Source organism: Bombyx mori, chromosome 21 (genome assembly GCF_030269925.1).
Source record: "Bombyx mori chromosome 21, ASM3026992v2".
Classification (NCBI taxonomy): domain Eukaryota; kingdom Metazoa; phylum Arthropoda; class Insecta; order Lepidoptera; family Bombycidae; genus Bombyx; species Bombyx mori.
This window is the reverse complement of record NC_085127.1, coordinates 10,351,970-10,368,281: the sequence shown is the minus strand read 5'-3', so window position 1 is coordinate 10,368,281 and position 16,312 is coordinate 10,351,970. Positions and strand designations below refer to the sequence as shown.

The following is a 16,312-nucleotide window of genomic DNA, read 5'->3' as shown; positions in this document are numbered from 1 at the left end:
GCAATTGTCCATCCAATATACAAGAGTGGGGACAGAGACAGTGTTAACAATTATAGACCGATTTCAGTGTTGCCAACTTTATCGAAGGTTCTGGAAAAAATTCTGAATAAAGCATTGAGTGGCTTTTTAGATTCCAATAAAATAATTTCAGATTATCAGTTTGGATTTAGAAAGAACATTTCCACTGAAGATGCTGTAAGTTCGCTAGTTAAGCACACTGTTGCGGAAATTGAACGCAAACAAAAGTGTCTTGGTATCTTTCTAGATCTGTCTAAGGCATTTGACACTGTCTGTGTCCCTCTTCTGATCAATAAATTGGAAGTTCTGGGAGTCAGAGGTAACGTTCTGTCTCTTTTCAGTGACTATTTGTCAAATCGTACACAATGTACCAAGATCGGTCCTCATATAAGCAAGCCGGAGCAAATTGAGTACGGGGTTCCGCAGGGCAGTATTCTTGGGCCCACTTTGTTCCTGCTCTATGTAAACGATCTTTGTAGTCAATCTTACCCCTACTGTCGTCTCTTTGCATATGCTGATGATACAGCACTTATAGTTTCAGGCAACACGTGGGTAGAGGCAATTGAGAATGCTGAGTTTGCAATGAAGCAGACAATGACATGGCTGAACCGCAACCTATTAACTCTAAACATTGACAAAACCAAATTTTTAACATTTGCAAGCAGAAAATCTGTCCAACCCCCGCGTGATTCCATTACTCTCAAGGCCCATGTATGTAATGGACGATATTCCGCATGTAATTGCTCGGAGATTGCTAGGACTGATAATATCAGATACTTGGGGGTGTTGGTGGACAGCTGTTTCAATTGGTATGATCAGCTGGAACTTGTGACGACGCGCATTCGAAGATTAATTTTTATTTTTAAAAAGCTAAGAGGCTCGGCAGATAAGCAAATTTTGTTTACCGTATACACTTCCCTTTGCGAGTCGCTTATAACTTATTGCATCCCTATTTGGGGATGTGCCTGCAAGACAAAGTTTATTAATATCGAACGAGCGCAAAGGGCAGTGCTTAAGGTGATGCTGGGGAAGCCTTTTGGGTACTCTACTAGACAACTGTATCGTGACGCAGGAGTGCTGACGGTTAGACAACTGTTTATGCACAGGTCCGTTCTGCGACAGCACTCCTGCCTCCCATCAATACCTAAAGAAACTTCACTTTCCACAAGGAGACGAAAACCGGCCTTTGACACTATTGCTTGTAGGACGGAATTTGCCAGACGACAGATTTATTCGTCAGGTAGCAGAATTTATAATAAAGTAAATATATCTCAGCAGATAGATGGCTTAAATAGGTATGACGTTAAAAATAATCTGAAGTCTTGGCTCTTAAACTTAGACTATTTTGAAACAGAACAAGTCGTGTTGTAAAAATGTATAATGGTGTATATATAGTATGATATACTGTTGATTTATTGTAGCTAATTTTAAATTAATATTTTATATAATAGTATATAATATAATATATAATAATATTTTTATACTTTATTATATGACACACATACACACACACAAACACACTAACACACATACACTCACACACACACACACGTACGTACTATATTCTTACAGATCGTTCTTCCTGGTTAACTTTCTTTACCTGGTGACCTAGCACTGAACCACTGACTTTTGTAACACAGGTTTTCCTAGCATAAAAGTCAGGGAATATTGGTATTGTATACCTCATAAAAAAGCCATGTATATTATTATACTAGTGTTAAGTATTTTTGTACGTGTTTGTATTTTAAGAGGCTTGAATGAATAAATATTATTATTATTATTATTATAATAATAACAATAACATAATAACGTAAATGAAAGTCCATAGACAATGCAAATGCCGCCACCCACCATCCATCATAAAACTTGAGTTTCAACAAGTCAATTCCTTCACCAACAATTTAAGCCATCTTGGAGGACTCGAACACCAAGCCCAGCCGAATCGCTCGATATCAGTATACTCACCCGGCAACTTATCCTTTACACCACAACGACTTACAACTTGCCAGTTTTCATTGCGAAATATTTAAAAGGACAAATCACTTAAATCTCATGTCCATAGAGTAAATAGTCTTGGAGTTAGTTAATTGTGACAGACCGACAGATGCACATGACTAAATCGTAAGTATTCTGTTATCTGGCCACATTCGAAAATGTGGTTTTGGTGTCGCCAGCATCAACAAAAGAACTTAATCTAGGCGTAGCCATGACCTATTCAACGCGCTTCCTATACCTCTAATATCATTCGCTTGATAAAACCAAAAACGATAACAGTATCAATCATTGTCTCAGTCGAAAATAATAAAAGGCCTTACACACCCTAATTGCTTGAGTTAGAGGCCAAAATATTTATATTCCAGTGTTACCAATGAATATGAATTATCACAGATAGGACAGCTTATCCGATGCAAGCCAGTCACCGGAGCCCAAAGAATTGAAAGATAGAGAACTATCATAATCGTCACGATGATACCTATTTTTATTTATTTATTTTTATTGCTAAATGGGTGGACGAGCTCACAGCCCACCTGGTGTTAAGTGGTTACTGAAGCCCATAGACATTTACGACGTAAATGCGCCACCCACCTTGAGATATAACGCATTACTGCTTCACGGCAGAAATACGCCGGGTGGTGGTACCTACCCGCTGGGACTCACAAGAGGTCCTACCACCAGTAAATCCTGAGGATTCCCGCGTTCTGCGTAGCACAACCTGAAGTATTGAGAAGTTGAAGTGACAGTGGACAACAGAAGAACAGATGAAGGAATCTGTTGAAAATAGAATTTGACATGTCGCCTCCACCCCAATTTTGTTAACTAGTATTCCCGAAAAGAGAAACATCCGTTAACTGTGTCTTCGCTGTTCTTATGAATGAATGTTCAATGACCCTGTTTCCTGTGTGTTTCGATATGCGAGATATGTAACGAAGCGTAATTTGCAAATATAAATTGAACGACATATTGGATCATTTCTTAATAATATGGAAGATAAATGTCGGGAAATACCCAGACAGGAAATACCCAGTGATGTTGTTTGTACTGTGGAATCATTCAAAAGTGTCATATAAATCACTACATAGTAAAAAACAAAGTCGCTTTCTCTGTCCCTATATCTGTCTGTCCCTATGTATGCTTAAATCTTTAAAACTACGCAACGGATTTTGATGCGGTTTTTTTTAATAGATAGAGAGTGGTTGAAGAGGAAGGTTTATATGTATGACGGCGTTAACGATATTTATGTTATATAGCACGTGCAATAGGAGTGACTCACACAAGCCAGGCGCGCCGGCCGTGTCGTTCCACTCGTAAACAACAGCTGCAACAGGAGTGACTCATAAGCCAGCTGCGCCGGCTAGTATAAAAAGGCGGAACGTGCCTTGAAATGAACATTCGTTGGACTGCGCTTGCCTGGTGCACTTACTATATCCTTGTTACGTTGTGTGATTCAGTAACTGTTGTACGTACTGGTTAAAGTTGGACAAGTGTTAAAGTGAATTGTTAAGATAACATATTGTTGATTAAATCAGGAATCAAAAAGTGACATCGTTTTACTTGGTGTTCAACAAGATAATGTCTACCCTCAAGCTTACATGTATAATAACATCCATTAAATAGTGGAGAAATCAATAATAAATTACAGTTTCAGGAGCGAAGCGAGGGCGAGTCACTAGTATTTTATAATGAAAGGATGTGTAATTCCGAATAGATGGAGCTACTATATTTCATTTCCAATCATTTGTATGTATTTTCAGTAATCCGATACGAAATCCGTATTTAGATAATATTTACGAGCGACTTGCACGATTAAATAATAACATCGTGTAATTAAAAGATAATCAAACCCGCAAAGATTATAATTTGGGTGGGGCACCCAAAGTTGGCGTCTGTCCTAGTCTAGTATAAACTTGGAACTTATGTCTCTGCTGTGGCGGCATTTACGTTGTAGATGACTATGACGATCCGATGACCACTTAACGGCAGGCGGACCGCGAACTAGTCCACCACAAAAATAAAACACGTCATTAAAATATGTAGAATGCCTTTAATACGAAAACTCCACCGTTCACTTCATTGACATATCAATACGAACGACCATTGAACATTGATTATTCCACATCAGACATAGATTATTTGTTACGTTTATCAGATACACAACAGCAACTTCGTTCAGGTGGATACGATATAATATATATCACATCGATAGCTAGGACACGAAGACAACGAACTATCATTAAAATCGCATAACCCACAATCTAATTAATTACATTACATTAACGGCTTAATTTCACGGTTTTGGAACGCAGTTCCTTGTGGGACGATGCGGAGGGGTACCCTAACCGGGAAAAAACGTCCGTAACGTAAGATTTTTATTAGTAATGTACACAGTATACGACTTTACTTTGTAATAACGTACAAATTAGTAATGCACACAGTGTACGACTTAACTTTGTAATAACGTACAAAATATAACATATTTTTTTATCATTCATTGACCACGATCTCAGAGCGTTCGGTTGCGCAATACACTAACTCTTATGCAAACGACCGTGAATGAAGTGTACCACAATAAGTTCGCACGTTACCGAATGACCGTGGGTTGTTGCGAAACCTCCAGTTTTATCTTCCTTATACCTCGAATAGAACTTAAAATTATTATAATAAGGAACTTCTTTTATATTATCTTTCTTTTTTATTATCGATACATTGCGTGCGACATTTCGAATTCGTACTTTCTTATATTCGTGATCAGGGACAGCTGAGTTTTGTTATCTGTGGACATTTGAATATTGTGCTATCTACCGTCTACCTTTGAATAACAAAAAAAAACCAAACTATTACGTTTCATTTCGCACAGGGCGAACCATTGCTATCTTAAAGTCTGATAATTTGTTTGACTTGGATTTTTACATTTCGACGTGACTAAGCGAAGAAGTGACTAAGCGACAAGAACTGATTTGTACATAAATGATAGGCAATAACCATATTCGATGCGCAAAAAAAATATATTTCTAGGTCTATTAAAATCATTTCAATCCTACAGCTACTAGCTAGATTCTACTACAGCGGGATTCGTTAAAATAAATTTTGTTTTCAGGTATTTCAACTTTAAATTAGTCTACTGTAAAGTTCACGCATTGTCGCTTAGTCACGTTTGCCTTTCAAGCGTCGATTTACATTAAGAGGATCCCAATTGTTGTACACAGATAAGTAACCAAATCGGTGCATGACGGATATTGATTTTCAAACACTTTGTTTCACCATAGACCAGTTAGAATGTTGACGCAATATTTATGAGATTCATATAAATGCTAAAATTGCATAAAAAAGTTATGGTTTCTAGCTTTTCTAGAGCCGCGAGAAAGTCGTAAACCAATTAGAAACCAATGAGTTGGAAACGTTTTAATCCTTGTGGTATTATAGTTTTATAAATGTTCACGAAGTTAATGCGAGAGATACAGACAGATGTTTTGTTATGCGGTAGGCAGCGGCTTGACTCTGCCCTTGGCATTGCTGAAGTCCATGGGCGGCGGTAACCACTCACCATCAGGTGGGCCGTATGCTCGTCTGCCTACAAAGGCAATAAATAAATAAATAAATAAAAAATTAAAAATTATCTACTATGTAATTTATTTTTTATTATATTGCTTAGATGGGTGGACGAGCTCACAGCCCACCTGGTGTTAAGTGGTTACTTGAGCCCATAGACATCTACAACGTAAATGCGCCACCCACCTTGAGATATAAGTTTTAAAATCTCAGTATAGTTACAACGGCTGCCCTACCCTTCAGACCGAAACGCATTACTGCTTAACGGCAGAAATAGGCAGAGCGGTGGTACCCACCCGCGCGGACTCGCAAGAGGTCCTACCACCAGTAAAATTTATATGTATGTATAAAATAATTATGATCCTTTTTTCATTTGAAAGTCGTGTACATAAAGTATTACATAATCAAGCATACTGAACGCCGTATTAACTAATTTATAATTTATTCTAAAAACTATTAGGTAGGTACTTTAAAAAATATGAACAAAAATCACTTTGAATTTTTTTAACTAAACATTATTATTAAACATATATTTAATTCATAGAAACAACAAAATATTTCCAAAATAAACAAACAACACTTATAATTAAAATAAATAAAATTAATTATTTTAAAGCCGAATTCCAAATAGTACATTGAATGATATTCAATCAGCTGCCCGCTATTTTTCCATAGCGGACAGGCGGTGGCGCTATGGACCATTCGGGGTTGTGTGATTACCATAATCCATTAGCACCCACCACCACAATAACGCCAAATTCACAAACATGATAGCCACCGCCAGTATTGAGACAAAATATCGACATTTTGAGATTATATTCAGTCATGTCAATATCACTGGTGATCGATTCATATTACGTGCAGTGAATAAGTAATTTGTGGTCTCTGAGACATACCACAGAGTAAACTAAATTGAACTCTAAAACGAACAGAGATATACATGGGCCACTCGGGGTTGTGTGATTACCATAACCCATTAGCACCCACCACCACAATAACGCCAAATTCACAAACATGATAGCCACCGCCAATATTGAGACAAAATATCGACATTTTGAGATTATATTCAGTCATGTCAATATCACTGGTGATCGATTCATATTACGTGCAGTGAATAAGTAATTTGTGGTCTCTGAGACATACCATAGAGTAAACTAAATTTAACTCTAAAACGAACAGAGATGTACATGGGCCACTCGGGGTTGTGTGATTACCATAATCCATTAGCACCAACTACCACAATAACGCCAAATTCACAAGCATGATAGCCACCGCCAATATTGAGACAAAATATCGACATTTTGAGATTATATTCAGTCATGTCAATATCACTGGTGATCGATTCATATTACGTGCAGTGAATAAGTAATTTGTGGTCTCTGAGACATACCATAGAGTAAACTAAATTGAACTCTAAAACGAACAGAGATGTACATGGGCCACTCGGGGTTGTGTGATTACCATAACCCATTAACACCCAGCACCACAATAACGCCAAATTCACAAACATGATAGCCACCGCCAATATTGAGACAAAATATCGACATTTTGAGATTATATTAAGTCATGTCAATATCACTGGTGATCGATTCATATTACGTGCAGTGAATAGGTAATTTATGGTCTCTGAGACATACCATAGAGTAAACTAAACTGAACTCTATGGTGAGTTCTAAAACGAACAGAGATGTACATTATTCTCGTTATGAATTTACAGAATCCTGCAAATTGACATTTCCAAAGTTGCCTTTACGGGCAAAGTCGTTTAAGATCTTGGTAGTATATCAACATAAACGCCTCCTTCAGGTTCCAAAGCCGTCCTTAGGGGATCAATCTTGTACGCATCCTTCGTTCTCGTAGACGGCGCCACTCGATACTTCGTTAGGAACTTGACCATGCAAACTTTGTATTGTAATTTCGCTAATCTGATGCCTGAAACAAAAGAATTTCAAATTATTATTTCAATTCTGAACAGTCAATGTTAGAGCATATTATCATTAAGTTGTTCACAGTGAATGACTATAAGCAACGCTTATTATATTTGAACTCTCCGTTGGCTACAATGAAAAACCACATTAAAGCTACCCTGTTTTAGTATCATTAGAACATATATCTATTTAGAATAAGCAGACAATGTTGTTACATGTCAAACTTATAAACTTTTTAGGCTTTCTCTCACATTATTTTACTGTTTACGACGCCTCTCTCACATTATCGTCAACTTTATTATCCTAATATATTTTTGGCCACATGGATCATTCATCTTTACTTCGCCTTTTGCTGGTGATAGGACCTCTTGTGAGTCCCCGCGGGTAGGTACCACCACCTTGCTTATTTCTGCCGTGAAGCAGTAATGCGTTTCGGTTTGAAGGGTGGGGCAGCCGTTGCAACTATACTTAAGACCTTCGAACTTATATCTCAAGGTGAGTGGCGTATTTACGTCGTAGATTTCTATAGGCTCCAGTAACCACTTAACACCAGGTGGGCTGTGAGCTCGACCACCCATCAAAGCAATAAAAAAAACGTGCTCATAGCACGATAACCTTCTTTATTAATCATAATCAAGTCCCGTATCGGTTTTGTATTACTTAAGATTACTATATTGCATGACGCGATATTCATTACAGCAAAAATAAGGAAAATATTTGCGAAAAAAATAACGTATTTTCCAATTAAAAAAACAACGCTATCTATCTGACGTTACGTAAAGAAAACGAAGTTTTAATGATGCGAAAGATTGATCGTATATTTCTGAATAATGAAAAAATCCTAATTGAATGTATTATTGGATGGTGATCTATAGTTTCAGACTACTGATGCAATGCGAAAGTGAGTTTGTTTACATATTACGATTTCATATCTAAACCAGGAGACCGATAGTTAAATAATTTTACATACACTTTCTCAGGAGTATAGAAAGGCATAGAGAACATTTTATCCAAAACAAATGTACTGTTCTCGAGGCATATACATATATGTATTATAAACCTACATTACGTAATGAAAGTATTCACCGATTACTAAAAAAAACCACTTAACGCCAGGTGGGCTGTGAGCTCGTCCACCGATCAAGAAATAAAAAAAAAAACAAATAAAAAAGGCTTCGTGATTCAGTTATTCGTGAACACATCTCAAACATCAATAAACATTTTCGAATAATGTAACTTTTAACTTAATGTATGAACTACGGTGGGTACAGTCTTAGCTATCAGAATAAGATGCAGGTTCGCTCATAATCAACAAATTAATTTAATTTTCAGTCTTTTTTGATGACGTCAATCTCCTATATAATTTTATACTTATAAATATCTATAGCTTATCTCACGTCAAGTGTCAAATGCGTTAATCCAGGCTCTAGACTATCTTTGTGCGAGATATAATCAAAATACGCTCAGAAATTATTGATTAAAGCTATAACATTAAAAAGATTAAATAAATTAAAAAAAAAAAAGTGATGTTTACCACAACTCACTTTGATTGAGTACCTATTTAATCATCATAGCTATCGTTGAGCGGAATACGCACAATACATTATAATGACTAGAGGTCCCGCAGTAGTCGAAATTCGACTATAATTAATTGGAATTGTAAGTTTGTACAGTATTATGATTGTATTTTATTTATACTTCTATAATCACAAATTTCGCCAAGACTACACTATAAAAAATATTAACAAAGACAAACCATATTCTATTCTCAATTTGACAACAGACGTCAAGAACAAAAGTTTGACAATAAATAGTATGCATGCCTGTGTGCGTCAAATACATGGTATGTAGTGTGTGTAATGTTTTCTTTATTGATTTTATGTATCTTTTATACATTATTTAAAAAAAATATTAGCATTGTGCACTTCTTCTCTATATTCTCTATAAGTGTAGAAAAATTCATAATCCTCCGTCCGCGCAATTTTCTTAAAAAGGGATACAAAGTTTTCGCTTCACGCATTAATATATAGATAATCAAAATCGTCAACATGCAAATCATCGTGCATAGGCTTTTGTTTCATTAAAAGCATTAAGTACATTAAAAAAACACCTTATCTAACAATATCTTCATTGATTTGTAATGATTTGCCCACACGGGCAGGTGCGAGACCGTTTTGCGTATTCTGCATGATTTTGTAAAAGTGGCCAAAAACATTTTCTCTGATTAGTTGTCCGCGCATGGCTCATATTACAAGCCAACATTTTTACTTGTTGTTATCTATTGTGTATCTTTTCTTTTTAGCTTGTAATCTATACTAATATTATAAAGAGGAAAGATTTGTTTGTTTGTTTGTTTCGAATAGGCTCCGAAACTACTGGACCGATTTGAAAAATTCTTTTTCCATTAGAAGCCGACATTTTTCCGTGATGAACATAGGCTACTTTTTTTTTTTTTAATTGTTTTTTTGGTTTCATGTTTGTTTTAATGTTTCCGAAGCGAAGCGAGGGCGGGTCGCTAGTGTGTATATAAATAAAAGAAAGCTTGATCACACGAATGTTTGCCCGAGGTGGGAATAATAACCACGACTCTTGGCCCAACAGTCAGGTGTGCTAATTAGTAGCTTAAGTCATCATGGCCTAAAGGATAAGAAGACGCCCGGTGCATTCGTATCTAGCGATGCACCGGTGTTCGAATTCCGTAGGCGGGTACCAATTTTTCTAATGAAATAAGTACTTAACAAATGTTCACGATTTACTTCCACGGTGAAGGAATAACATCGTGTAATAAAAATCAAACCCGCAAAAATATAATATGCGTAATTACTGGTGGTAGGACCTCTTGCACGGGTACCACCACCCTTCATATATCTGCCATGAAACAGTAATGCGTTTTCGTTTGAAGGGTGGGGCAGCCTTTGTAACTATACTGAGACCTTAGAACTCATATCTCAAGGTGGGTCAATAACGTCGAAGATGTCTATGGGCTCCAGTAACCACTTAACACCAGGTGGGCTGTGAGCTCGTCCACCCATCTAAGCAAAAAAAAAAATAAAACCAATATTTCGAAATAATGACAAAGTCGATCCAATCCGAACCGACCTTAAAAATATTGACTGGCAACTATAAAGTGAACGATTGCTGCCTTATTTCAAAATTAAGCTGCAATATTAAAATGAAATTCAAACAGACCTATTTCAGTTGGCTATTTCGACATGATAAGGTTTGTTTTAGAAAATCAGGAGGTTGATACGCCACTACAAATAGAACTTTAAATAGTGAATAAAATGAATACAAAGTAGATTCAGTAAGTATTTGTTCAAGAATAGATTGTAAAGTCATTATCGTTAACATTAATCTACATAATATGTATATCCACTGGGATCATAAGCTTCCTTCAGGTTCGGAACAATGAAAAGTCCTGTATTGTGTTCCGCATCCACTTTCATCAGGACAGGAGATAAACAACACATAAAAAGTTTGTCCGGAAGTGAAAAGGCCTACAATAAGTAAATTATATAAAGTGATCAACAATTGACACAAAATAATAATTTTGCAAGAAAAATGCAAAAATACTGTAGCACAAAGAGTTGAAAAATGCCGGCAAATTTTATAAAAAAATTAGGAAACTTACCTATACAGGTCCGTGGGCCGATTCCGAAAGACAAAAACGCACAAGCATGCCGGCTCTTGTGATTCTCTACGGAAAATCTTTCAGGATCAAACTTCTCAGGTTCAGGGTAAATTTTCTCGTCGTGATGAAAAGCCAAGGGGGGTATGAGCACTAATGTGCCCTTTTCGATCTCTATGTCCGTCCCAGGTATCGTGTAATCTTCTAAAGCAGAGCGTTGGAGTGTGTTCGTTGTCGGGTGCATCCTCAAGGTTTCGAGAAATATCATCTCCAAGTAACTCATCTCGTTAATCGCTTCAAGAGTCAATACGTTGTTATGGTTTTCCAGCACCGTCTCTATTTCCCTCATTAACCTTTCTTGAATGCTTTGATCTTTCGCCAAATGGTACAGAGAGAATGTCAGCGTGATCGTATTATTAACGTACCCGGCTGCAAAGAAGACAAACACTTGTCCAGCCATCACATGCTCGGTGATTTCAACAAAATCTTCGCTGCCATTTTTCATTTTTAATTTATCACAATTGACACCTAACAGCATATCCATCATGTCGTTTCTGTTGGCTGGCTTTCCGTTCCTTTCGTTTTTAATAAATTCGACAATCTCATAGCAGAAATTGTTGACGGTCGGCCCGAAAATCGATCGGTTCGTTTTCCTCAGAATTCCCGGGAACACCATATCCAATTCGCTGATGTAGCTGTTTTCGAAGACAGCAACGTTGAGCATCTCATATACTTGCATGTCGTTGATATCGGTTTCCATGCTGAAGCTGCAAGCCATTATAGTCGCGATGTTGTACTTGAGGAACAGGGATACGAGCTCTTGTTCGGGTCGCAAGCGAACTTCGTTGGTGACGTGGTCCACAAACCGGTCTCCCGTTTGCGACAACACCCTCACCATGTTCTTTAATTTTCCCGAACTAAACATCGGCGTCAGGTGGCTTCTTACCGCTTTCCAAGCGTCAGCATCAGCATGGAACAGGTTGTCTCCGAGCCCTTCCTTGCTGAACTTAATGCCTCTCTCGTTGAACTTGGCATAGTCTTTGATCATTATCTGTTTGACAATGTCCAAGTCGCGCACTATCAACGTAGGAGATGTCATTCTGAACATTCCCACTACCTTCTCATCGGGGTACTGATCGTATATCTCCTTGAAGACGGTCGCGATATGCTTCCTCCTGTGGAAGCTTTCCTTCAAATTCCCAAACAAAAATTCCGGCTCCGGACCGGCTATGTTTTTATTTTTCCAATATTTGTATTTATTATTGAGATAAAAATAAATTAACACCACTATTGAAGCGAACACATACAGGAGGTAAGCCGTGAGCATCTTGGAGTGACCACCGAGGAGGTTTGATTACTAAGAAACCGTTCGTCGCTATTTATATTAAATTATACTGTTTTCCCCTGCGTCAGAGCACGCGCCGTGTCAGGCCCACGCGCACCGAATGTACCATTAAATACATATGGAAATTCGTAGTATATTCAATTCGTATTCATTCATTATTGACGATCGTCACAACGCTTATCTATATAATATTTACTACGTAGACTTACAATAATTCATATCTGATTAATTTTCATTACACTTTTTTCTACCAATAAATCAGAAAACAATAAATGTCGCATAATACTGCGATCGAGGTGGTCTTTATTTTTATTTTCACATTTATTCTGATTGATGAACAAATCGATTTAATATAACAATTAACTTAATGTATAGTCTTATTTAAAAACTGAACGCCATTTATTAGTATGTTCATTATAAAATGAAATTATTACGAAAATTTAAGGTTGCATAAATCTTTACAACATCCATTCATTTTATTCAAAATAACATTACATACTACGGAAAATGATCAACGAATTCATTTTCCTTTAAAAATTTGTGTTATTGACGTAAATGAGTAATTGAACAGAGAGCCAAGCATTGGCTCCCTTTGAGATATGAGCTCAGTGTTTGAAACGCACTCATATTTATTTCTACCCTTCGACTTAGATCCACGGGCTCATCGTTTTAAAAGAGACAGAGTAGTGACAGGATTATCATTACCCTTCTTACCCGTTCTCTTACCACACAACCTATCAGCTGCATCCGAGATAACATTCTATCAGCGAAGCAGCTGCTCTTGAGTTATGAGGTCTTCTGAGGCGCTCGGGCAGTTGTTAGCAAATCCCACCCCTCTTGGCTGAGCCTTTGCTCGCCCACCAAAAAAACATTATATCTCTCTCTAAGGTGAACGTTAGAAAGAGTAAAACTTTTTTTTTTTTTTTTTAATAATGTAATATTTATTCAAGCCTCTTAAAATACAAACACGTACAAAAATACATACTTAACACTAGTATAACAATATACATGGCTTTTTTATGAGCTATACAATAACAATATTCCCTGACTTTTATGCTAGGAAAAACCTGTGTTACAAAAGTGTGTGTATGTGTGTCATACAATAAAGTATAAAATATTATTATATATCATATTATATATTATTATATAAAATATTAAAATAATAAGCTACAATAAATCAACAGTATATCATACTATATATACATCATTATACATTTTTACAACACGACTTGTTCTGTTTCAAAATAGTCTAAGTTTAAGAGCCAAGACTTCAGATTATTTTTAACGTCATACCTATTTAAGCCATCTATCTGCTGAGATATATTTACTTTATTATAAATTCTGCTACCTGACGAATAAATCTGTCGTCTGGCAAATTCCGTCCTACAAGCAATAGTGTCAAAGGCCGGTTTTCGTCTCCTCGTGGAAAGTGAAGTTTCTTTAGGTATTGATGGGAGGCAGGAGTGCTGTCGCAGAACGGACCTGTGGATAAACAGTTGTCTAACCGTCAGCACTCCTGCGTCACGATACAGTTGTCTAGTAGAGTACCCAAAAGGCTTCCCCAGCATCACCTTAAGCACTGCCCTTTGCGCTCGTTCGATATTAATAAACTTTGTCTTGCAGGCACATCCCCAAATAGGGATGCAATAAGTTATAAGTGACTCGCAAAGGGAAGTGTATACGGTAAGCAATATTTGCTTATCTACCGAGCTTCTTAGCTTTTTAAAAATAAAAATTAAGCTTCGAATGCGCGTCGTCACAAGTTCCAGTTGATCATACCAATTGAAACAGCTGTCCACCAACACCCCCAAGTATCTGATATTATCAGTCCTAGCAATCTCCGAGCAATTACATGCGGAATATCGTCCATTACATACATGGGCCTTGAGAGTAATGGAATCACGCGGGGGTTGGACAGATTTTCTGCTTGCAAATGTTAAAAATTTGGTTTTGTCAATGTTTAGAGTTAATAGGTTGCGGTTCAGCCATGTCATCGTCTGCTTCATTGCAAAATCAGCATTCTCAATTGCCTCTACCCACGTGTTGCCTGAAACTATAAGTGCTGTATCATCAGCTTATGCAAAGAGACGACAGTAGGGGTAAGATTGACTACAAAGATCGTTTACATAGAGCAGGAACAAAGTGGACATTCGCCAACTTAACAGCAATTTGTAGTTTTGCATAGGCAAACGAATCCAAAGCTCACCGAATGTTAAATGGCTGTGTACCAGGCATTGCTGATAAGAATGACCGCTAGCGGTAATCGTATCCGGTCACAATCAGGTGGGCCGTATGCTTGTCTGCGTACATGGGCAATAAAAAAAAGTTCCGTAATGAAGGATAAATAAAAATGCTTTGCGACCATAAGCACCTCATTCGAAAATGATTGTGCCGATAATTTTGATTTTATTAGCGTCGTAACAGTCGATACTTATATCGCAATCTTAATTCCCAATATAAATCGTAAATTATGTGAGCTGCAATGATTCTTCATTATTCATTTTTTTTAATTTAAACTGGTGTAGCAGTAATGCATTTCGGCTTGAAGGGTGGGGCAGCCGTTGTAACTATACTGAGACCTTAAAACTTATATCTCAAGGTGTGTGGCGTATTTATGTTGTAGATGTGTATGGGCTCCGGTAACCACTTAACACCAGATGGGCTGTGAGTACGTCCACCTATCTAAGCAATAAAAAAAAAAAAAAAAAAAAAAAAATTTAAAGGGACGTATGTAATTCCGTTTTCCGCTGGCACGATTTTGAAGAATTGTTTTAATGCGCTTAAAGAGATCGCTGAATTAATTTTCTATTTTTCAATTCACGACAGATATGCTCGCTGCTAAAAATCGAACCCTTTAAGCTTTGTGTAATTTTACTGGACCTCACGTCGCATGGTCGGTGATCGCATTCATATTGTGATGTGTACGAACCCCAGTAAATAAATAATACTAAATGATGTAGTGATGTATGGGGATACAATAAAAATAAAACGGTTTTCACCAGAAAAACGTTTACAGGTTTCCCGCAAGCATTTAATTGTATTTTTTGCGCAGCAAAACCCATGACTAGCTCGATGGTGATCTGTGGCTCACTCGAGGATAATGTTCAATTAATACAGATCGTGTTTTTGACGAGATGCCGTTGGAATCTTATGTCTAGACTCGAAGTAACAAAAGGCTTTAACATTTTTTGTATTGCTTAGACGAGTGAACGAGCTCACGGCTCTGCTGGCGTTAAGTGTTTACTGGAGACTGTAGACATCAACAGCGTAAATGACGGTACCTACTCAGACATCTACGTCTCAGTTCTATATTACAACGGCTGTCCCACTTTTCAATCCGGAACGCATTATTCCCTCGCGGCATTAACCCTCACACAGCCCACTGAGTTTCTTGCCGGATCTTCTCAGTGGGTCGCGTTTCCGATCCGGTGGTAGATTCTGCGAAGCACGGCTCTTGCTAGGGTTCGTGTTAGCAACGTCATCAGGTTTGAACCCCGTGAGCTCACCTACTAGTTAAGGCGACGCTGAAATAGCTTCTCAAGGCTATCAGCTTAGGTAGGAAAAAAAAACCTTCGCGGCAGACACAGACATGGTGGTAGTTTCTATCCATACGAGCTTACAAGACGCTCTACCCTACGAAGTTGTGCCTAAACATAATCAGCGTTTTCACCAGCAGAAGTATTTTTAATCTTATTGTCTATCCATCCGCCATTTTACTTATTCGTCTAAGCAAATAGAAAAAAAAGCTAGCCATTTATTACTTTGTTTCCTCTTATATCATTTCGCCTTCTTCAGTTACCGCATTTAGGATTCCCCTGTGTGTTTTCCTGTTTTCAAACAAGGTCA

General features: G+C 37.4%; 1 protein-coding gene across 1 annotated transcript; it reads right to left on the bottom strand.

Annotated features, from left to right (window-relative positions):
- Positions 1–7,330: 7,330 nt before the first annotated feature.
- Cyp6au1 (cytochrome P450 Cyp6AU1) lies at positions 7,331–12,448 on the bottom strand. Its single transcript, NM_001111356.1, is given in 2 exon segments — positions 7,331–7,497; positions 11,125–12,448. Coding segments are annotated over 2 exon segments (1,491 nt in total).
- Positions 12,449–16,312: the final 3,864 nt, after the last annotated feature.